This window comes from Ips typographus, linkage group LG3 (assembly GCF_016097725.1).
Source record: "Ips typographus isolate SLU linkage group LG3, UJ_Ityp_2.0, whole genome shotgun sequence".
NCBI lineage: Eukaryota > Metazoa > Arthropoda > Insecta > Coleoptera > Curculionidae > Ips > Ips typographus.
Window position 1 is genome coordinate 20,130,830 of NC_138424.1, and position 24,551 is coordinate 20,155,380.

At 32.6% G+C, this 24,551-nt stretch overlaps 2 protein-coding genes across 2 annotated transcripts in view; both read left to right on the plus strand.

Moving 5' to 3' along the window:
* The first annotated feature begins 33 nt into the window (after positions 1 to 33).
* On the plus strand, positions 34 to 21,932 carry LOC145726756 (uncharacterized). Its single transcript, XM_081975986.1, has 4 exons — positions 34 to 178; positions 12,260 to 12,736; positions 15,426 to 15,977; positions 19,755 to 21,932. The coding sequence occupies exons 1-4, from the start codon at positions 158 to 160 to the stop codon at positions 20,037 to 20,039; spliced, it is 1,335 nt and encodes a 444-aa protein (XP_081832112.1). The 5' UTR covers positions 34 to 157; the 3' UTR covers positions 20,040 to 21,932.
* A 1,659-nt stretch (positions 21,933 to 23,591) lies between these two features.
* Positions 23,592 to 24,551, plus strand: part of LOC145726904 (cohesin subunit SA-1-like) — a 40,682-nt gene continuing 39,722 nt past the window's right edge. Inside the window, exon 1 of the mRNA XM_081976187.1 lies at positions 23,592 to 23,756. The gene's annotated coding sequence lies outside the window, so the exon portion shown is untranslated. The remainder of the gene's footprint in view (positions 23,757 to 24,551) is intronic.

A 24,551-nucleotide genomic window follows, 5' to 3' on the forward strand; every position in this document is an offset into this window, starting at 1 on the left:
ATATGGAAGATGTAACTGATATTAAAAGGAAAGTTGAAGATTCTTTGCAAACTTGAAATTGACGTACAAGTGCAAGGTCGGTTCAGTATTGTGCCCGAACTCGTATTGTGAGTGTCTTACCTTTTTTAGATTTGTGGGTTTTTTTCTGTTTTTGACCATGTTTATTGACAATTTTGCGGTAAGTGAACGTTTTTCGATTTATTCTTTTGTGAAATATGACACATGTACACTACAGTCCACATGTGCTGTATTCCACATATATATATATTTTGTCCCGGAGTGTCCATTCAAACTCTGTTTTTGACAGTTTTAATTTTGACACCGCTTTTCTTCCTGACTGGACCAAATTTTGTAGTGTTTTTCTAAGTTACTAGATTGTAAATTTAATGAGGATTCCAAAAATGTGCATTAAACAGTCATTTTATTACTTCAAGTGGGTTTTACAGTCGATTTTATCTCGGACTGTCCTTTCAAACTGTGTTTCTGATTGTTCAAATTTTGACACCGCTTTTCTTCCTGACTGTACCAAGTTTTGTAGTGTTTTTCGAAGTTATTGGATAAAAAATTTAATGGGGATTTCAAAAATGTGCTTAAGACAGTCATTTTCTCACTACAAGTGGGTTTTACAGGCGATTTTGTTCCCGACTGTCCCTTCAAACTGTGTTTTTGGCAGTTTAAATTTTAACACCAATTTTCTACCTGACTGTACCAAATTTTGTAGTGTTTTTCCAAGTTATTAGATTGGATATTTAATGAGGATTCCAAAAATGTGCATAAAACAGTCATTTTCTTACTTCAAGTGGGTTTTACAGTCGATTTTATCTCGGACTGTCCTTTCAAACTGTGTTTCTGATTGTTCAAATTTTGACACCGCGCTTTTCTTCCTGACTGTACCAAGTTTTGTAGTGTTTTTCGAAGTTATTGGATAGAAAATTTAATGGGGATTTCAAAAATGTGCTTAAAACAGTAATTTTCTCACTACAAGTGGGTTTTACAGGCGATTTTGTTCCCGACTGTCCCTTCAAACTGTGTTTTTGGCAGTTTAAATTTTAACACCAATTTTCTACCTGACTGTACCAAATTTTGTAGTGTTTTTCCAAGTTATTAGATTGGAAATTTAATGAGGATTCCAAAAATGTGCATAAAACAGTCATTTTCTTACTTCAAGTGGGTTTTACAGTCGATTTTATCTCGGACTGTCCTTTCAAACTGTGTTTCTGATTGTTCAAATTTTGACACCGCTTTTCTTCCTGACTGTACCAAGTTTTGTAGTGTTTTTCGAAGTTATTGGATAGAAAATTTAATGGGGATTTCAAAAATGTGCTTAAAACAGTCATTTTCTCACTACAAGTGGGTTTTACAGGCGATTTTGTTCCCGACTGTCCCTTCAAACTGTGTTTTTGGCAGTTTAAATTTTAACACCAATTTTCTACCTGACTGTACCAAATTTTGTAGTGTTTTTCCAACTTATTAGATTGGAAATTTAATGAGGATTCCAAAAATGTGCATAAAACAGTCATTTTCTTACTTCAAGTGGGTTTTACAGTCGATTTTATCTCGGACTGTCCTTTCAAACTGTGTTTCTGATTGTTCAAATTTTGACACCGCGCTTTTCTTCCTGACTGTACCAAGTTTTGTAGTGTTTTTCGAAGTTATTGGATAGAAAATTTAATGGGGATTTCAAAAATGTGCTTAAAACAGTCATTTTCTCACTACAAGTGGGTTTTACAGGCGATTTTGTTCCCGACTGTCCATTTAAACTGTGTTTCTGGCAGTTTTAACTTTGTCACCACTTTTGTACCTGACTGTACCAAATTTTGTAGTGTTTTTCCAAGTTATTGGATAGGAAATTTAATGAGGATTCCAAAAATATGCTCGAAACAGTCATTTTCTCACCACAAGTGGGTTTTACAGGCGATTTTGTTGCGGACTGTCCTTTCAAACTCTTTTTGGCAGTTCGAACTGTGACACCGCTTTTCTCTCTGACTGTAACAAATTTTGTAGTGTTTTTCCAAGTTATTGGATAGGAAATTTAATGAAGATTCCAAAAATGTGCTTAAAACAGTCATTTTATTACTAAAAATGTATTTTAAAGGCGATTTTGTCCCGGACTGTCCATTCAAACTGTGTTCCTGCCAGTTCAAATTTTGATACCGCTTTTCTCCTTGAATGTACCAAATTTTGTAGTGTTTTTCCAAGTTATTGGATAGGAAATTTAATGAGGATTCCAAAAATGTACTTAAAACCGTCATTTTCTGACTCCAAGCAGGTTTTACAGGCGATTTTGTCCCTGACTGTTCTTTCAAACTGTGTTTCTGGCAATTTTAACTTTGACACCACTTTTCTACTTGACCTGTACCAAATTTTGTAGTGTTTTTTCAATGAAGATTCTAGAAATATTCTCAAAACAGTCATTTGCTCACTGCAAGTCGATTTTACAGGCGATTTTGTTCCGGACTATCCATTCAAATTGTGTTTCTAGAAGTTCTAACTTTGACACCGCTTTTCTACCTGACTGTACCAAATTTTGTAGTGTTTTTCAGGTTATTGGATAGGAAATTAAATGAAGATTTCAATAATGTGCTTAAAACAGTCATTTCCTTACTAAAAGTGGGTTTTACAGGCAATTTTGTCCCTGAGAGTCCTGTCAAACTGTGTTTCTGGCAGTTCTAACTTTGACACCGCTTTTCTACCTGACTGTACCAAATTTTGTAGTGTTTTTCCAAGTTATTTAATAGGAAATTTAATGAGGATTTCAAAAATGTGCTTAAAACAGTCATTTTCTTACTTCAAGTGGGTTTTACAGGCAATTTTGTCCCTGACAGTCCTGTCAAACTGTGTTTCTGGCAGTTTTAACTTTGACACCGCTTTTCTACCTGACTGTGCCAAATTTTGTAGTGTTTTTCCAAGTTATTTAATAGGAAATTTAATGAGGATTTCAAAAATGTGCTTAAAACAATCATTTTCCCACTCCAAGTGGGTTTTAAAGGCAATTTGGTCCCTGACTGTCCTTTCAAACTGTGTTTCTGTCAGTTCAAACTTTGATATCGCTTTTCTCCCTGAGTGTACCAGATTTTATGGTGTTTTTTCAATGAAGATTCCAGAAATATGCTCAAAACAGTAATTTTCTCACTCCAAATGGGTTTTAGAGGCTATTTTATTCCGGACTGTCTATTTAAACTGTGTTTCTGACAGTGCAAATTTTGACACCGGTGTTCTACCTGACTGTACCAAATTTTACACTTTTTTCGCTATTCGATAGAAAATTTAATGAGGCTTCTCGGATTACTCTAAGTGGGGTCACATGACTGCGTAGCTAAAATTACCTTCTAAAACCAAATTTGTCTAAAAAAAAACTTTAACACAGTTTTCGAAACGAGACGTATTTTTCAGATTTATGACAGTTATTTTAACAGTTATCACGTGTCTGTTTAGCTAAATAGGGCGCTAAAATCACGTGACAACTGTCAGCAACGTCAAACACGTCAAACCGGTGCTCAAAAGTTGCAAAAATCTAGGTTTAGAAAAGTGTTCTTGTAGTATTTCATATAAAACGCGTTTATGCGATTTATGACAGTTGTCACGTGGCTGCCTAGCTAAATTATCTTCTAAAGTCACGTGAATGTTAAAACTTAGAAAACAAAGGATGAAAAAATAAAGAACTGTATTTTTGAAACATGGTTACATACAGCAAATTTTCATTATTTCTCATGAAAAAAACATCCTGTATAATAATGTCAATTAAAATTTGGTTTTCTTATGTAAATTGTTTATTTTTTGGTATACCCGTCATCTACTGTTTTTAGACCGATTATTCTACCGCCATATTACATATTTTGACTTGGCAACACTGGTGGGTTCAAATTTTTTGTAAATTACAGTTTTTTTGCAAATTTTGAGTTAAATTATTTTTAAATTAGCAATATTATATTCAACGAAGTTTACAAGTAAAAAAATCTGCTAAAATAAAAAAAATATGAAATTTTGGTTGATTTTTGCTATATAAAAGCTTTTCATAAATAAACACATAAAACATATTCGCATTTTACTAACTCAGTTTCAAAATTAACTTAAGCAACATATGAGGAAGTAGTTAAAAATCTTAACTACCACTCACAGTAAGCAATTAATTGACCATTTCTACTTAATTAAAAATTTTGATTTTATTATTAGAATCTACCAATACAGGTGGGTTATGTTTTGTGTCGTAAATTGAAAAACACAAGCAATTCGCTTTTTAACGATGACCAAAAAAGAAATTGACCAAAAAACCGTATTCTACCACTTAGCAGATGTTCCCATCACGTTCACTTTCTACCAGACACAATATGTGAACTTCACACATATTTTGTATGCTGATTTTAATCTGAATTAATCACGTCTGATACGCATACAGTGTGTCCATAAAGTAGTCGAATAAATTCGATTGTCAGGTCTACCGATAAAACGATATATCTACCGATTTTGTCCCTGACTGTCGTTTCAAACTGTGTTCTGACTGTACCAAATTTTGTAGTGTTTTTTCAGATTGTTGGATAGGAAATTTAATGAGGATTCCAAAAATGTGCTTAAAACTGTCATTTTCTTAGTCCAAGTGGGTTTTACAGGCAATTTTGTCCCTGACTGTCTTATCAACCTGTGTTTCTGGCAGTTCAAACTTTGACACTGCTTTCTCCCCAGGTCTACAAAATTTTGTGGTAATTTTTCAGGTTATTGGATAGGAAATTTAATGAGGATTTCAAAAATGTGCTTAAAACAGTAATTTTCTTTCTAAAAGTGGATTTTACAGGCGATTTGGTTCCGGACTGTCCTTTCAAACTGTGTTTCTGGAAGTTTTAAATTTGACACCGCTTTTCTACCTGACTGTACCAAATTTTGTAGTGTTTTTCCAAGTTAATAGATAGGAAATTTAATTAGGATTTCAAAAATGTACTTAAAACAGTCATTTTCTTACTACAAGTGGGTTTTACAAGCAATTTTGTCCCTTACTGTCTTATCAACCTGTGTTTCTGGCAGTTCAAACTTTGACACTGCTTTCTCACCAGGTCTACAAAATTTTGTGGTATTTTTTCAGGTTATTGGATAGGAAATTTAATGAGGATTTCAAAAATGTGCTTAAAACAGTAATTTTCTTACTAAAAGTGGGTTTTACAGGCAATTTTGTCCCTGACAGTCCTGTCAAACTGTGTTTCTGAGAGTTTAAAATTTGACACCGCTTTTCTACCTGACTGTACCAAATTTTGTAGTGTTTTTCCAAGTTAATAGATAGAAAATTTAATGAGGATTTCAAAAATGTACTTAAAACAGTCATTTTCTTACTACAAGTGGGTTTTACAAGCAATTTTGTCCCTTACTGTCTTATCAACCTGTGTTTCTGGCAGTTCAAACTTTGACACTGCTTTCTCCCCAGGTCTACAAAATTTTGTAGTATTTTTTCAGGTTATTGGATAGGAAATTTAATGAGGATTTCAAAAATGTACTTAAAACAGTCATTTTCTTACTACAAGTGGGTTTTACAAGCAATTTTGTCCCTTACTGTCTTATCAAACTGTGTTTCTGGCAGTTCTAACTTTGACACCGCTTTTCTACCTGACTGTACCAAATTTTGTAGTGTTTTTCCAAGTTAATAGGTAGGAAATTTAATGAGGAATTCAAAAATGTACTTAAAACAGTCATTTTCTTACTACAAGTGGGTTTTACAAGCAATTTTGTCCCTTACTGTCTTATCAAACTGTGTTTCTGGCAGTTCAAACTTTGACACTGCTTTCTCCACAAGTCTACAAAATTTTATAGTATTTTTTCAGGTTATTGGATAGGAAATTAAATGAAGATTTCAATAATGTGCTTAAAACAGTCATTTTCTTACTAAAAGTGGGTTTTACAGGCAATTTTGTCCCTGACAGTCCTGTCAAACTGTGTTTCTGGCAGTTCTAACTTTGACACCGCTTTTCTACCTGACTGTACCAAATTTTGTAGTGTTTTTCCAAGTTATTTAATAGGAAATTTAATGAGGATTTCAAAAATGTGCTTAAAACAGTCATTTTCTTACTTCAAGTGGGTTTTACAGGCAATTTTGTCCCTGACAGTCCTGTCAAACTGTGTTTCTGGCAGTTCTAATTTTGACACCGCTTTTCTACCTGACTGTATCAAATTTTGTAGTTTTCCAAGTAATTGGAAAGGAAATTTAATGAAGATTCTAAAAATGTGCTTAAAACAGTAATTTTCTTACTTCAAGTGGATTTTACAGGCGATTTGGTTCCGGACTGTCCTTTCAAACTGTGTTTCTGGAAGTTTTAACTTTGACACCGCTTTTCTACCTGACTGTACCAAATTTTGTAGTGTTTTTCCAAGTTAATAGATAGGAAATTTAATGAGGATTTCAAAAATGTACTTAAAACAGTCATTTTCTTAGTACAAGTGGGTTTTACAAGCAATTTTGTCCCTTACTGTCTTATCAAACTGTGTTTCTGGCAGTTCAAACTTTGAAACTGCTTTCACCACAAGTCTACAAAATTTTATAGTATTTTTTCAGGTTATTGGATAGGAAATTAAATGAAGATTTCAAAAATGTGCTTAAAACAGTCATTTTCTTACTAAAAGTGGGTTTTACAGGCAATTTTGTCCCTGACAGTCCTGTCAAACTGTGTTTCTGGCAGTTCTAACTTTGACACCGCTTTTCTACCTGACTGTACCAAATTTTGTAGTGTTTTTCCAAGTTAATAGATAGGAAATTTAATGAGGAATTCAAAAATGTACTTAAAAAAGTCATTTTCTTACTACAAGTGGATTTTACAAGCAATTTTGTCCCTTACTGTCTTATCAAACTGTGTTTCTGGCAGTTCAAACTTTGACACTGCTTTCTCCACAAGTCTACAAAATTTTGTAGTATTTTTTCAGGTTATTTAATAGGAAATTTAATGAGGATTTCAAAAATGTGCTTAAAACAGTCATTTTTTTACCAAAAGTGGGTTTTACAGGCAATTTTGTCCCTGACAGTCCTGTCAAACTGTGTTTCTGGCAGTTCTAATTTTGACACCGCTTTTCTACCTGACTGTATCAAATTTTGTAGTTTTCCAAGTAATTGGAAAGGAAATTTAATGAAGATTCTAAAAATGTGCTTAAAACAGTAATTTTCTTACTTCAAGTGGATTTTACAGGCGATTTGGTTCCGGACTGTCCTTTCAAACTGTGTTTCTGGAAGTTTTAACTTTGACACCGCTTTTCTACCTGACTGTACCAAATTTTGTAGTGTTTTTCCAAGTTAATAGATAGGAAATTTAATGAGGATTTCAAAAATGTACTTAAAAAAGTCATTTTCTTACTACAAGTGGATTTTACAAGCAATTTTGTCCCTTACTGTCTTATCAAACTGTGTTTCTGGCAGTTCAAACTTTGACACTGCTTTCTCCACAAGTCTACAAAATTTTGTAGTATTTTTTCAGGTTATTGGATAGGAAATTTAATGAGGATTTCAAAAATGTACTTAAAACAGTCATTTTCTTAGTACAAGTGGGTTTTACAAGCAATTTTGTCCCTTACTGTCTTATCAAACTGTGTTTCTGGCAGTTCAAACTTTGAAACTGCTTTCACCACAAGTCTACAAAATTTTATAGTATTTTTTCAGGTTATTGGATAGGAAATTAAATGAAGATTTCAAAAATGTGCTTAAAACAGTCATTTTCTTACTAAAAGTGGGTTTTACAGGCAATTTTGTCCCTGACAGTCCTGTCAAACTGTGTTTCTGGCAGTTCTAACTTTGACACCGCTTTTCTACCTGACTGTACCAAATTTTGTAGTGTTTTTCCAAGTTAATAGATAGGAAATTTAATGAGGAATTCAAAAATGTACTTAAAAAAGTCATTTTCTTACTACAAGTGGATTTTACAAGCAATTTTGTCCCTTACTGTCTTATCAAACTGTGTTTCTGGCAGTTCAAACTTTGACACTGCTTTCTCCACAAGTCTACAAAATTTTGTAGTATTTTTTCAGGTTATTGGATAGGAAATTTAATGAGGATTTCAAAAATGTACTTAAAACAGTCATTTTCTTACTACAAGTGGGTTTTACAAGCAATTTTGTCCCTTACTGTCTTATCAAACTGTGTTTCTGGCAGTTCAAACTTTGAAACTGCTTTCACCACAAGTCTACAAAATTTTATAGTATTTTTTCAGGTTATTGGATAGGAAATTAAATGAAGATTTCAAAAATGTGCTTAAAACAGTCATTTTCTTACTAAAAGTGGGTTTTACAGGCAATTTTGTCCCTGACAGTCCTGTCAAACTGTGTTTCTGGCAGTTTTAACTTTGACACCGCTTTTCTACCTGACTGTGCCAAATTTTGTAGTGTTTTTCCAAGTTATTTAATAGGAAATTTAATGAGGATTTCAAAAATGTGCTTAAAACAGTCATTTTTTTACCAAAAGTGGGTTTTACAGGCAATTTTGTCCCTGACAGTCCTGTCAAACTGTGTTTCTGGCAGTTCTAATTTTGACACCGCTTTTCTACCTGACTGTATCAAATTTTGTAGTTTTCCAAGTAATTGGAAAGGAAATTTAATGAAGATTCTAAAAATGTGCTTAAAACAGTAATTTTCTTACTTCAAGTGGATTTTACAGGCGATTTGGTTCCGGACTGTCCTTTCAAACTGTGTTTCTGGAAGTTTTAACTTTGACACCGCTTTTCTACCTGACTGTACCAAATTTTGTAGTGTTTTTCCAAGTTAATAGATAGGAAATTTAATGAGGATTTCAAAAATGTACTTAAAAAAGTCATTTTCTTACTACAAGTGGATTTTACAAGCAATTTTGTCCCTTACTGTCTTATCAAACTGTGTTTCTGGCAGTTCAAACTTTGACACTGCTTTCTCCACAAGTCTACAAAATTTTGTAGTATTTTTTCAGGTTATTGGATAGGAAATTTAATGAGGATTTCAAAAATGTACTTAAAACAGTCATTTTCTTAGTACAAGTGGGTTTTACAAGCAATTTTGTCCCTTACTGTCTTATCAAACTGTGTTTCTGGCAGTTCAAACTTTGAAACTGCTTTCACCACAAGTCTACAAAATTTTATAGTATTTTTTCAGGTTATTGGATAGGAAATTAAATGAAGATTTCAAAAATGTGCTTAAAACAGTCATTTTCTTACTAAAAGTGGGTTTTACAGGCAATTTTGTCCCTGACAGTCCTGTCAAACTGTGTTTCTGGCAGTTCTAACTTTGACACCGCTTTTCTACCTGACTGTACCAAATTTTGTAGTGTTTTTCCAAGTTAATAGATAGGAAATTTAATGAGGATTTCAAAAATGTACTTAAAAAAGTCATTTTCTTACTACAAGTGGATTTTACAAGCAATTTTGTCCCTTACTGTCTTATCAAACTGTGTTTCTGGCAGTTCAAACTTTGACACTGCTTTCTCCACAAGTCTACAAAATTTTGTAGTATTTTTTCAGGTTATTGGATAGGAAATTTAATGAGGATTTCAAAAATGTACTTAAAACAGTCATTTTCTTAGTACAAGTGGGTTTTACAAGCAATTTTGTCCCTTACTGTCTTATCAAACTGTGTTTCTGGCAGTTCAAACTTTGAAACTGCTTTCACCACAAGTCTACAAAATTTTATAGTATTTTTTCAGGTTATTGGATAGGAAATTAAATGAAGATTTCAAAAATGTGCTTAAAACAGTCATTTTCTTACTAAAAGTGGGTTTTACAGGCAATTTTGTCCCTGACAGTCCTGTCAAACTGTGTTTCTGGCAGTTCTAACTTTGACACCGCTTTTCTACCTGACTGTACCAAATTTTGTAGTGTTTTTCCAAGTTAATAGATAGGAAATTTAATGAGGAATTCAAAAATGTACTTAAAAAAGTCATTTTCTTACTACAAGTGGATTTTACAAGCAATTTTGTCCCTTACTGTCTTATCAAACTGTGTTTCTGGCAGTTCAAACTTTGACACTGCTTTCTCCACAAGTCTACAAAATTTTGTAGTATTTTTTCAGGTTATTGGATAGGAAATTTAATGAGGAATTCAAAAATGTACTTAAAACAGTCATTTTCTTACTTCAAGTGGGTTTTACAGGCAATTTTGTCCCTGACAGTCCTGTCAAACTGTGTTTCTGGCAGTTTTAACTTTGACACCGCTTTTCTACCTGACTGTGCCAAATTTTTTGGGTGTTTTTCCAAGTTATTTAATAGGAAATTTAATGAGGATTTCAAAAATGTGCTTAAAACAGTCATTTTTTTACCAAAAATGGGTTTTACCGGCAATTTTGTCCCTGACAGTCCTGTCAAACTGTGTTTCTGGCAGTTCTAACTTTGACACCGCTTTTCTATCTGACTGTACCAAATTTTCTGGTGTTTTTCAGGTTATTTGATAGTCAAATTTAATAAGAATTTCAAAAATGTGCTTAAAACAGTCATGTTATTATTTTGAAACGCGCATTTTTTGAGAAAATATTATATATACAGGGCGTCCCAAAACGGAGATACGACCTTCATTTTTTATTTGATTTTTGGAATCTACGTCAAATTCTAGACCTACTTGATGTAAAATGTCTGTGACAACGATCCTCAACTGTTTTTGCTCTAACAGTCTTGATTAGGCCTTCAAATCGAGCAGAAATTCCTAATTTTAGCAAAATTTTCGTGCACTTATCCAGAAAATCGTGAATAACTCACTTATTTGATCATCCTGTATATATGAGCCATATAACAAAAGAAAGCTAATGAATGGTGCTTTCACGTGACGTTGAGCGAACACGGCTAAGTTTTCCGGTACGGCCGCTAGAGGGCGTCAAAATTAATATAGCTTTTTTGTAGGTTTTGCTAAATATCTCAGGAACGCTTCAAGTTAGAGGTCTAATAATTTTACCACAAACTCACTTTGAGGGAATGCAACTTTTACCTTCAATGCTTTTTTATGATACCAGGCACCGTTTATCCTTAAAAAATTAAAAATGAAATTGTCAAAAAATTTAAGGGGTGGTACCTTTGAATTTATTTAGAGAAACATTTTGAATTTTCAAAATAAACTTCCGCTGCCTTAATTTCTTTAGGTTAATGATACAAAACTGACGTGAAAGTGTCAGTTGTAAAAATGTCATTTTTTAACTGAAAACCGTCAAAATTGACATTAAAAGCCAATTTCCAGGTCATCCCCATCGTCATCGTGACAGTTGGGGCAAAATAAATGTCAGGGTGTCTCAGATTAGCGGCTGTGCACTAGGTGTCCCAAAAAAATAAAAAACAATTTTTTCTTTCCGGGAAATATCTCAAAAACTGTGTAACAAGCAAAAATTTTCAAAAAGCTTGACTTTGGCGCCCTCTAGCGGTCAAACTATTACACCAATGACCTTTTTTGAATACACCGTTGAAAAGCCTTTATTCTGGACTATATTTCAGGTTTAGTGACCTTTTGTCGTAACTGTTCAAATAATTGAATTATTTAAGGTTAAAGCAAAAGTGGTTAAAACACTTTGAACGTTTGTGCAGCTTGACTTTGACGCCCTCTAGCGGCCAAACGGTGCAACAGACTAACTTAAATGAGCATATTTTTGGAAAGCTTACGATCTGAGCTATTTTTTAATTTCAATCACTTTTGGTCGTCAACTGTCAAATAAGCATGTTATACAAAATTTTTGGAAAAAGTTTGCTCAAATTAGGAATTTAATTTAATAATAAAAGAAAAATGTTTAAAACTTTACGTAGAAACCATAATTGCAACAAAAAATGTCAACTCGCAATCAATAATTTACGAAAAAAATTTTGAACGTTGCCAAATTCACCATTTTTCTGATTTAGTAGGACATTTTTGCAACATTGCCTAATTGGACTATTTTCCCATTTTTTTATCAAATATTTTCAAAGTTGCTAAATTGACAATTTTTCCTAATTTCTTATTAAATTTTTGCAATGTTGCCAAACTGACTATTCTCCTAATTTAACAGGAAATTTGTGTGTGTTGTTCTAATTGGACCTCGAGTCGAACTATTTTCCTAAATTCTTATCATATTTTTTCAATGTTGCCAAATCGACCATTATTCTAATAATTTATCATCAAAATTTTGCAACGTTGCCAAATTGACCATTTCTCTAATATATGAGCAAATTTTGGTGCCTAATTGGACATATCGCAATTTTGGAACAGCATGTATATCACAATTTTTCATAAAAAAATTTTCTAAAAAATAATTCGCTAAATTTTAAACGAATTTATTCCATACTTTATGGACACACTGTATAATTGCGAATTGTTAACGTTTTCAGGTATTAACAGTCCTGAACTTGATTGTGCTAACATTGGCCAAATATGTACCTCCTGTTAATGAAGAAATGGACGAGCAAACCCAACCTCAATACGTCCGAACTATACGACAAATACCGAATGAAAAACAGCAAATTTGGAATTTCCAATCAATACCGCAGCCAGATCATTTAAAGGTCCAGTATCGCGGCCAACAACTGACGGATTTCCAAAATATCAAATTCAACCAGAAACAGGACAGTGAGTGGAAACCTTTTCAGCCCAAGTACATCCCAGTCAAGCCTACCAAACAGTTGAACAAGAAAAAAACCGTGAAACGAGTACAGGATTTGCATACAGCCAACAGTGAAACTGTGGAGCAAACGGTAGAAAAACAGAACGAAAACACCCAGTATGTGTACGTGCAACAGCCGGAGACAGCTCCCTCTGGATTGCAGGAGTTGCAGAAAATTTTGGTGGACGCTCCTGCAAATATACAGGTCAGTCAAAAAATTTGTATCATTCTAAATTACTAGCTAACCAAAACATTTGAACTACTGCTTGAGTTGAAATATAAATAATGTCACAATCAAAACAATAATATTAAGCTGCCAGAAATACAGTTTGAAAGGACAGTCAGGGACAAAATCGCTTGTAAAACACACTTAAAGTGAGAAAATTACAGTTTTAATCACATTTTTGGAATCCTCATTAAATTTTCTATCCAATAACTAGAAAAAACACTGCAAAGTTTAGTACAGTCACCGAGAAAAACGGTGTCAAAATTTGAACTGCCAGAAACACATTTTGAAAGGAAAGCAAACAAAATCACCTGTAAAATCCACTTGGACTGAGAAATTGACTGTTTTAAGCACTTTTTTGACTGTCCCTACAAACTGTGTTTCTGTCAGTTCAAACTTTAACACCGCTTTTTTCCCTGACAGTACCAAATTTTGTAGTGTTTCTCAGGTTATCGGATAGGAAATTTAATGAGGATTCCAAAAATGCGCTTAAAACACTCACACACACTTTTTTCACTCTAAGTAGGTTTTACAGGTGATTTTGTTCCTGATTGTTCTTTCAAACTGTCTTTCTGGCAGTTCAAACTATGACACCTACTTTCTCCCTCATTGTACCAAATTTTGTAGTGTTTTTTAGGTTATTGGATAGGAAATTTAATGAAGATTCCAAAAATGTGCTTAAAACAGTCATTTTTTCACTCTAAGTAGGTTTTACAGGTGATTTTGTTCCTGATTGTCCTTTCAAACTGTCTTTCTGGCAGTTCAAACTATGACACCTACTTTCTCCCTCATTGTACCAAATTTTGTAGTGTTTTTTAGGTTATTGGATAGGAAATTTAATGAGGATTCCAAAAATGTGCTTAAAACAGTCATTTTTTCACTCTAAGTAGGTTTTACAGGTGATTTTGTTCCTGATTGTCCTTTCAAACTGTCTTTCTGGCAGTTCAAACTATGACACCTACTTTCTCCCTCATTGTACCAAATTTTGTAGTGTTTTTTAGGTTATTGGATAGGAAATTTAATGAGGATTCCAAAAATGTGCTTAAAACAGTCATTTTTTCACTCTAAGTAGGTTTTACAGGTGATTTTGTTCCTGATTGTCCTTTCAAACTGTCTTTCTGGCAGTTCAAACTATGACACCTACTTTCTCCTTCTTTGTTCCAAATTTTGTAGTGTTTTTCAGGTTATTGGATAGAAAATTTAATGAGGATTCCAAAAATGTGCTTAAAACAGTCATTTTCTCACTCCAAGTGGGTTTTACAAGTGATTTTGTTCCTGATTGTCCTTTCAAACTGTCTTTCTGGCAGTTCAAACTATGACACCTACTTTCTCCCTCATTGTACTAAATTTTGTAGCGTTTTTTAGGTTAGTGGATAGGAAATTTAATGAGGATTCCAAAAATGTGCCGAAAACAGTAATTTTCTTACTCCAAGTGGGTTTTACAGACATTTTTGTCTCTCCGACTGTCCCTTCAAACTGTCATTCTGGCAGTTCAAACTTGGACACCTCTTTTCTCCCTCATTGTATTAACTTTTGTGGTATTTTTTCAGGTTATTGGATAGGAAATTTAATGAGGATTCCAAAAATGTGCTTAAAACAGTCATTTTCTTACTCCAAGTGGGTTTTACAGACATTTTTGTCTCTGACTGTCCCTTCAAACTATCTTTTTGTCAGTTCAAACTTTGACACCGCTTTTCTCATTGACTGTACCAAATTTTGTAGTGTTTCTAAGGTTATTGGATAGGAAATTTAATGAGGATTCCAAAAATGTGCTTAAAACAATCATTTTCTCACTCCAAATGGGTTTTACAAGTGGTTTTGTTCCTGATTGTCCTTTCAAACTGTCTCTCTGGCAGTTCAAACTATGACACCTACTTTCTCCCTCATTGTACCAAATTTTGTAGTGTTTTTCAGGTTAGTGGATAGGAAATTTAATGAGGATTCTAAAAATGTGCTTAAAACAGTCATTTTCTTACTCCAAGTGGGTTTTACAGACATTTTTGTCTCTGACTGTCCCTTCAAACTGTGTTTTTGTCAGTTCAAACTTTGACACCTCTTCTCTTCCTCACTGTACCAAATTATGTGGTGTTTTTCAGGTTATTGGATAGGAAATTTAATGAGGATTCTAAAAATGTGCTTAAAACAGTCATTTTCTTACTCCAAGTGGGTTTTACAGACATTTTTGTCTCTGACTGTCCCTTCAAACTGTGTTTTTGTCAGTTCAAACTTTGACACCTCTTCTCTTCCTCACTGTACCAAATTATGTGGTGTTTTTCAGGTTATTGGATAGGAAATTTAATGAGGATTCTAAAAATGTGCTTAAAACAGTCATTTTCTTACTCCAAGTGGGTTTTACAGACATTTTTGTCTCTGACTGTCCCTTCAAACTGTGTTTTTGTCAGTTCAAACTTTGACACCTCTTCTCTTCCTCACTGTACCAAATTATGTGGTGTTTTTCAGGTTATTGGATAGGAAATTTAATTAGAATTCCAAAAATGTGCTTAAAAGAGTCATTTCCTCACTCCAAGTGGGTTTTACAGGCATTTTTATCTCTGTCTTTTCCAACTGGGTTTCTCTGTCACCTAGATAGTTACTCTTAATACACTACAAACTATTAATTCACTCAAAAATAAAACTGTAATACCGAATGAAATATAAACTATTTTAGGTTCAGCATAACGGATCCCCGGCCGATCCTCAACAGTTCGAAGCGTTGCAAAAACACCTGGAAGCCGTCAACAAAGCTAAAGAAGAAGAAGTACTCGCCGTGGCTCAGAAACAAGCCGAAGCCCACTTGCAGGCTCAGCACGAGGCGATCGCCAACGCTCAGAAACAGGCTCAGGAAGCTGCCTACGCTAAAATAGCCGCTCACAATCAAGGTGTAGCAACGTTGAAACACCCGGAACAAGAAGTGTCAGCCCGTCCTCTGGAGCAAGTTTTGGCCAACCCTTTGAAACATCAATACGGAGGAGCTTACTCATCTTCTGAGGAGGATTTGAGGAACGCCAAGCCTGTAGTACCACAAGTTCAGTACCTGACAGCCTCTCCACTGTACAGCGTTGACGACGCCCCTCAAATCAACTATTCGCCAGTTTCTCCCTACACTCCTCCTCGTTTAGTACAAGAAGTGGTGCCAACCCCTAAAAGTGTGGTGCTTTTGCAACAACCCCAGCAATTTTCCGTACAACCTCATCAAGAACTGGTGGCTGAACAAGACGAAGTAAGTTTTGTGAGTAAACGCAAACGTAGAGGAGTGAATATTTCCTTAGATGCTCATGGTAAGGTGGTAGTGAGTGATCTTGTTCAAAGAAGGAAGAACGATGATCCGAAAAATATTATAGTAATCAACAACAGCAATATTAACAACCAGAGTCCAAAAAATACCAATATTCTCCATGTACCACAATATTTTAAACCACCAAAGGTTATTCGTAGGCCTTTTACATATAAAAAAGTGATTCCTAAAATTTTAAGGGCTGAACACAAAGTGCAGGTAGCTTTACAGAAAGTTGGGTAAAATCCTCTGTAATACTCAATAATTTAGCATCCTAAATACACAATGTCTTGATGGTTTCGGTGTGTTTTTTCTTCACTTTTAAAATTGAATATTACCGAGGATGTCCCACACGAAAAATGCAAGCTTGTTCTTCCATAGTCTAACAGGTAATGAGCTTGAAGAAATTATCACAAAGTGAAAATAACTTTAACACCCAAACGGTTAATGTTTGCTCAAGATTTTAATGGGTTTTTAAGGCTTTTTAGCCACACCAATGTTGTATTATTAATGACCTACAGACAAAATGAATCACACTTTTTTGTTTACAAAATATAGCAAAATACACAAAAAAAGACATAAAAGTTTCTGAGATTTTTAACTAAATGTCAGTATAAATTTGACTAAACATATTGTCAACTGTCTGATATTGATTTAATTGAATATTAAAGTTGTAAAACTTGTTGGAAATTGATTAAAAATGTTTGAAATATTCTAGATATGTTGCAAATATTGTAAAATGTTTAAAAATGTACAATAATTTAGAAACAGTTGGTAATACATCTAGATTTGACTAAAAACGTTGCCAACTATCTGATATTGATTTAATTGAATATTAAAGCTATAAATCTTGTTGGAAATTGATTAAAAATGTTTGAAATATTCTAAATATGTATCAAATATTGTAAAATGTCTAAAAATGTACAACAATTTATAAACAGTTGGTAATACATCTAGATTTGACTAAAAACGTTGCCAACTGTCTGATATTGATTTAATCGAATATTAAAGCTATAAATCTTGTTGGAAGTTGATTAAAAATGTTTGAAATATTTTAAATATGATGTAAATATTGTAAAATGTCTAAAAAATTACAACAATTTATAAACAGTTGGTAAGACATCTAGATTTGACTTAAAACATTGCCAACTGTCTGATATTGATTTAATTGAATATTAAAGCTTTAAATCTTGTTGGAAATTGATTAAAAATGTTTGAAATATTCTAAATATGTTGGAAATATTGTAAAATGTCTAAAAATGTACAACAATTTATAAACAGTTGGTAAGACATCTAGATTTGACTAAAAATGTTGCCAACTGTCTGATATTGATTTAATCGAATATTAAAGCTATAAATCTTGTTGGAAGTTGATTAAAATGTTTGAAATATTCTAAATATGTTGCAAATATTGTAAAATGTCTAAAAATGTACAACAATTTATAAACAGTTGGTAATACATCTAGATTTGACTAAAAACGTTGCCAACTGTCTGATATTGATTTAATCGAATATTAAAGCTATAAATCTTGTTGGAAGTTGATTAAAAATGTTTGAAATATTTTAAATATGATGTAAATATTGTAAAATGTCTAAAAAATTACAACAATTTATAAACAGTTGGTAAGACATCTAGATTTGACTTAAAACATTGCCAACTGTCTGATATTGATTTAATTGAATATTAAAGCTTTAAATCTTGTTGGAAATTGATTAAAAATGTTTGAAATATTCTAAATATGTTGGAAATATTGTAAAATGTCTAAAAATGTACAACAATTTATAAACAGTTGGTAAGACATCTAGATTTGACTAAAAATGTTGCCAACTGTCTGATATTGATTTAATCGAATATTAAAGCTTTAAATCTTGTTGGAAATTGATTAAAAATGTTTGAAATATTCTAAATATGTTGGAAATATTGTAAAATGTCTAAAAATGTACAACAATTTATAAACAGTTGGTAAGACATCTAGATTTGACTAAAAATGTTGCCAACTGTCTGATATTGATTTAATCGAATATTAAAGCTATAAATCTTGTTGGAAGTTGATTAAAATGTTTGAAATATTCTAAATATGTTGCAAATATTGTAAAATGTCTAAAAATGTACAACAATTTATAAACAGTTGGTAATACATCTAGATTTGACTAAAAACGTTGCCAACTGTCTGATATTGATTTATTTGTATATTAAAGCTTTAAATCTTGTTGAAAATTGATTAAAAATGTTTGAAATTTTTTAAATATGTTGGAAATATTGTAAAATGTCTAAAAATGTACAACAATTTAGAAACAGTTGGTAATACATCTAGATTTGACTAAAAATGTTGTCAACTGTCTGATATTGATTTAATTGAATATTAAAGTTGTAAAACTTGTTGGAAATTAATTAAAAATGTTTGAAATATTCTAGATATGTTGCAAATATTGTAAAATGTTTAAAAATGTACAATAATTTAGAAACAGTTGGTAATACAACTAGATTTGACTAAAAACGTTGCCAACTGTCTGATATTGATTTAATTAAATATTAAAGCTTTAAATCTTGTTGGAAATTGATTAAAAATGTTTGAAATATTCTAAATATGATGCAAATATTGTAAAATGTCTAAAAATGTACAACAATTTATAAACAGTTGGTAATACATCTAGATTTGACTAAAAACGTTGCCAACTGTCTGATATTGATTTAATTGAATATTAAAGTTGTAAATCTTGTTGGAAATTGATTAAAAATGTTTGAAATATTCTAAATATGTTGCAAATATTGTAAAATGTTTAAAAATGTACAGCAATTTAGAAACAGTTGGTAATACATCTAGATTTGACTAAAAACGTTGCCAACTGTCTGATATTGATTTATTTGTATATTAAAGTTATAAAACTTGTTGGAAATTGCTAAAAATGTTTGAAATATTCTAAATATGTTGCAAATATTGTAAAATGTCTAAAAATGTACAACAATTTATAAACAGTTGGTAAGACATCTAGATTTGACTAAAAACGTTGCCAACTGTCTGATATTGATTTAATTAAATATTAAAGCTTTAAATCTTGTTGGAAATTGATTAAAAATGTTTGAAATATTCTAAATATGTTGCAAATATTGTAAAATGTCTAAAAATGTACAACAATTTAGAAACAGTTGGTAATACTTCTAGATTTGACTAAAAACGTTGACAACTATCTGATATTGATTTAGTTGAATATTAAAGCTATAAATCTTGTTGGAAATTGCTAAAAATGTTTGAAATATTCTAAAAATGTTGCAAATATTGTAAAATGTTTAAAAATGTACAGCAATTTAGAAACAGTTGGTAATACATCTAGATTTGACTAAAAACGTTGCCAACTGTCTGATATTGATTTATTTGTATATTAAAGCTTTAAATCTTGTTGAAAATTGATTAAAAATGTTTGAAATATTTTAAATATGTTGGAAATATTGTAAAATGTCTAAAAATGTACAACAATTTATAAACAGTTGGTAATACTTCTAGATTTGACTAAAAACGTTGACAACTGTCTAAAATTGGTGAAAATTGACATTAAAGCTGGAAATTAGTTTGAAAAATGTCTAAAAAAGTTCAAAATTGTATAAACAACCTGTAAAGTGACAAAAAAAAAGAAATTTTTTCAAAATTTAATGCAAAATTTAAAAATGTGATTGAGATTTTGTTTTTTTTTTTGACACTCTGTATATTTTACTCTATTTTTTAGGAACACCAGTACGCCCCAAAATACGCTTTCGGCTACCGGGTCCTGGACGAACAACACGGAAACGATTACGGACACGAAGAAGAACGGGACGGCAAACTGACCAAAGGCAAGTACTACGTCCGATTACCGGACGGTAGAAAACAAAGTGTAGAGTACTATGCCGACCATAGCGGATACCATGCTCGAGTCAGTTACGAGAATACCGCGGTTCACCCTTACGTGCCGGTGGCGCACCCTGTTAACGACGCACAGCAATTGTACGTCAATCAAGTACCAACGTCATAAGTAAACACACACGCAGTCTTTGATTAAACAGTACTTATACATGCTGGTACTAGTGGCCATTTTTAGGTTAAGTCTGCGTGTGCAGCATTTGCGTAAATTGCAACACTGTACGTAGTTTGTGAGGCAAGCTGTTTTTTTTTTACCAATCACAAGCTGGACAGTGTTGCAATTTACGCAAATGCTCACGCATTAAATGTTGTTAAGTCCAAACCTCATATAATTTAACTAGATTTATAGGAGCATTATACAGAGCACTTATTAGAATGTATTTAAGGAGATTATTTTGCACCACCCCGTATACTGATATACTATAAAAATCAAACCAAATTACAATGACGTCGCAGGGGTAATGATTTACATTGTTGTCATACTGTAAGAAATGTTACTATAACAGTCAACTTTTTTGTCAGACTGGACATTTTTGACGTTTCTTGGACTGAGACTGGGCGTAAATTTACCATGACCGGTAAGGTAAAGTAAAATTCAGTGTAACAGAAAAATTTACCAATTTTACCAGTAAATTTATGGGTATAATTGACGTTTACTTGAAAGATATCATTTTCGTGTCATGTCTGTCATTAATTTGAAAATTTTCATACACATCCTGTATACTGGAAGCAAAAACGGTCCTGCAAACTTACGGTGTTGAGTTAAGGAGTTGATTAGGAACATTTTTCGTCTCTTGTAAATTTTTCGTAACTTTCACCGTTTCTGAGTTAATTAGCAAAAACTGGTTTGATGCAACAAATTTTCAAATCAGTTGAAATTATGGTTGAAAATTTGAGCACCCTGTAACTCATTTATTTTTGGGAGTTCGAGGAGGTTGAACCACTCAAATTAACCGTCTTGTGCTCCTTTTTCTAGTGGAGTTGAGCAAAAAGTCCTATTTGGAAAATTGCGTACAGGGTGACCAAAAACAGTCAGTTACCAAAGTTTTCATGCACACGCTGTATACTGGAAGCAAAAACGGTCCTGCCAACTTACGGTGTTACGTTAAGGAGTTGATTAGGAACATTTTTGGTCTCTTGTAAATTTTTCGTAACTTTCACCGTTTTTGAGTTATTTAGCAAAAACTGGTTTGATGCAACCAATATTTAAGTCAGTTAAAATTGTGGTCTGAAATTGGAACACGATTTAAAGGTCAGACAAAATCGCTTGTAAACACCACTTGGAGTGAGAAAATGACTGTTTTAAGCACATTTTTGGAATCTTCATTGAATTTCCTATCCAATGACATAAAAAACACTACAAAACTTGGTACAGTCAGGGAGAAAAGCGGTGTCAAAATTTGAACTGCAAGAAACACAGTTTGAAAGGACAGTCAGGGATAAAATCGCCTTTAAAACCCACTTGGAATGCGAAAATTACTATTTTAAGCACATTTTCGAAATCCTCATTAAATTTCCTATCCAATCACATAAAAACACACTACAAAATTTGGTACAGTCAGGGAGAAAAGCAGTGTCAAAATTTGAACTTCCAGAAACACAGTATTTGTAATTTACCAGTAATTTACCCATCACTAGAACAGGGTTAGCCGTCACTCTAATTTTGTTTTCTTTTTAGTGTACTTATATAAAAACAGACCAATAAGAACTGTTCTTGAAAACATGAAAATTCTAAGTTTTTTATTGGTCCATTGTGTAATCTCTAATAAACCAAACTCTAGTGCCACACCCATTTTGTTGAAATTTTCAACAAAATTACTATTATTTATAGAAGAGTAATACAGTAGAGTAATAGAAACTACAGAAGTAAACTGTTTTACCTTTTCTTAAGATTACTCTGTAAACCTGTTAGTAATAGTTTTTGTCACACTTAGCCTGGATAGTATGTGCAATATTTATGTTATATTTTTTTAAGTTGTTGTTAATAAATTATTTACGAAATTAATTGACAATTTATTTTTTCACAGAAAAGTTACTATACTCTCGATCTGTTAGTGTGTATTGAATTAACTGTAACCGAATTAACAAAATACGAAAATTGGATGAACCAAACATTTAAACTATATGAACATTCACTGCATCATGTGACTTTAAAATCGCTTGTAATGTTTAGGTCACGTGATTAGAATTTTAAATATTTTTTACTTCACTGTAAAAATTTCAAAAAATAGATACCGTGGTACTAAGTAAATTCACATTTATCGAAATAATGGAAAATTATTAGGAATGTTTAAAATAACAGAATTGACATTTGACAACATCGCGACAGAATTTTTGCCTACGATCACCTTTGAAAATTCTTGTCAATTTTAGTTTTTAATTTTTCAAGGTCAAACGGTGCATGGTACCAAAAAAGTGTATAGAAGGTAAAAGTTGCATCCCATCGAAGTGCATTTGTGGTAACAACTTCAGACCTCTAACCTGAAACGTTCCTGAGATATTGAGCAAAAGCTGCAAAAAACGAGAGTCAACTTTGACGCCCTCTAGCGACTAAACGGGGCAACTTAGCAGTGCCCGCTCAACGTCACGTGATAGCCCCGTTCATTAGCTTTCTTTTGTTATAAGAGGGTTTTTATACAGGGTGTTTTAAATAAGCGAGTTATGGACGATTTTCTGGAAAAGTGCACCAAAATTTCGCTCAAATTGGGAATTTCTGCTTTCGAGGAGGGTGGTCAAAGTAAGGCTGACAACAATTGAATATCGATACAAACATTTTACATCAAGTAGGTCTAGAATTTGACGTAGATTCCAAAAATCGAATAAAAAATTATAAATTTGGTTTGTTGCTCAAATTTGGGACACCCTGTATACTGATAGATTATCTAGGAATAAAATAGACGCAAATATCTACAAGATTCATATTTGGTAGGTACTTTTTTTATAAAATAAAAATTAAACAAGTTACAAGGATGTTATAAATTCATTGAACCGCCCTGTAAACTACTCCATTGTATTGTCAATAATTATAGGGTGGTTCGATATACCAATTTGTAGGCATTGAAATTTTCTTTTGACCACCCTGTATAGCGTTTTTACCTAAAACGTCAAATAAGTGAGTTATTAACTGTTAAAACCGAGTTGTTTGATTTTGACCGTTTTTACTGAACTCTGTTATTTTGACGGTTACAGGGTGGTTCAATATACCAATTTGTAGCCCTTGAAATTGCCTTTTGATCACCCTGTATACCATGTATCGTAGAAATGTCACGCTACCGAAAGATTAAGGCTTTTATGCCGGGAATGTGTTGTCCAGAAGGAATAAATTTATAATTTATTTTTGTTCGGCAACCCTAGTTAGTAACCGATAAAATTTGTCAATTCTGCTACATCATCTCGACATTTTTTTTACTCTAAAAAGTTTTTTTCTAATTTTATATGAGATATTTCCTATTAAACATTCAATATGGGATAAGGATATCTAATAAGAATGTGACCAAACTATTTAATAACATAGCCTATCCAAGTATTTACATGTCTACGGCAAAACCTACTAAACAGCTTACAGTGCCCTGCAGTGTCAACATCGAAGCTTTACGCAAGCGGCGATAGATGGCACTACTTTTTTTTTTGGCATTTTGCGCCATTTTTTCAGTTCGTACTAGTTCGTAGTTCGTTTGACTTCTGTTTTTGTTTGCATCACTTTACAGTAAAAAATACCGGAATTGCAAAGAAAAATCGTTGAAAATCGATAGTTCCGTTGTATTTTTGTGATTTTAAAGCCTGCTTGAACTCCTATTCGTTTAACTACATTACTTTAGACTTTAGACAGGTAAGTGAACATTTAAACGTATTCCAAAGTAAAACCGTTCAGTTTTGTATATTTGCAGTTTGTATTGTTATCAACAATGTGAATTTTTGTTAAAAAATCAGTTATTTACTTATTTATTGTGTTTTTGTAGTAAACAAATGATGCTTGTTTGAATACAGGCACTTTTAACGATGTTATTTGGGCGAAATTTACAATTATTGTTTATGGTTGTGGTACGGGCCTTAAAGCAATAAAGAAAATGGCAGTTGCATTGGGTTTTTTTTGTTTTTTCGCTGCACACCCTAAAATTCCAAGTAATAATACGATTTATCAACTCCCTCAGTCTAACTATTCTAACCTTATTTGTTATTTTTACGATTTTTTAATTCAATTTTCTTTTGGTAGTAACTAGTGTACTACCGAACTGTTTCAACAACATTTGTTAGACAAAGATACCGATACACCAGCCGCACAAAATCTACTCAACTGCGTCATTCTATGGCGGAGCGTATATGACAGTTGGTCACATGATCACTTTATAAGAAATCCTAATTGACTTCTTGTGACCAAATGTGTTAATTGGTATCACAAAAATTACCTGTACAGGGTGTCCCAAATAATATGACTGCAATGAGGATACAGGGTGGGCACAATTCCAGTGAAGTTCGTTTTTCAGATGCGGTTATGTTTGTTACTTTAATATGCTATTCAGAATAATATTTATTATCTAAGTTACTGTTTAATTGAAAAATATTTTTTTTTAATAATAATAATTAACAACAATTGCAAAACTTAACCTAACATTGATTCATTTAT

What these genes read in the sequence shown, in the direction of transcription:
- LOC145726756 (XM_081975986.1), top strand. Translation starts at nt 158, where the DNA reads ATGTTTATTGACAATTTTGCG. An exon ending in TGTTTATTGACAATTTTGCG is followed by an intron (nt 179 to 12,259) that starts GTAAGTGAACGT and finishes TAACGTTTTCAG; the next exon opens with GTATTAACAGTCCTGAACTT. An exon ending in ACGCTCCTGCAAATATACAG is followed by an intron (nt 12,737 to 15,425) that starts GTCAGTCAAAAA and finishes AAACTATTTTAG; the next exon opens with GTTCAGCATAACGGATCCCC.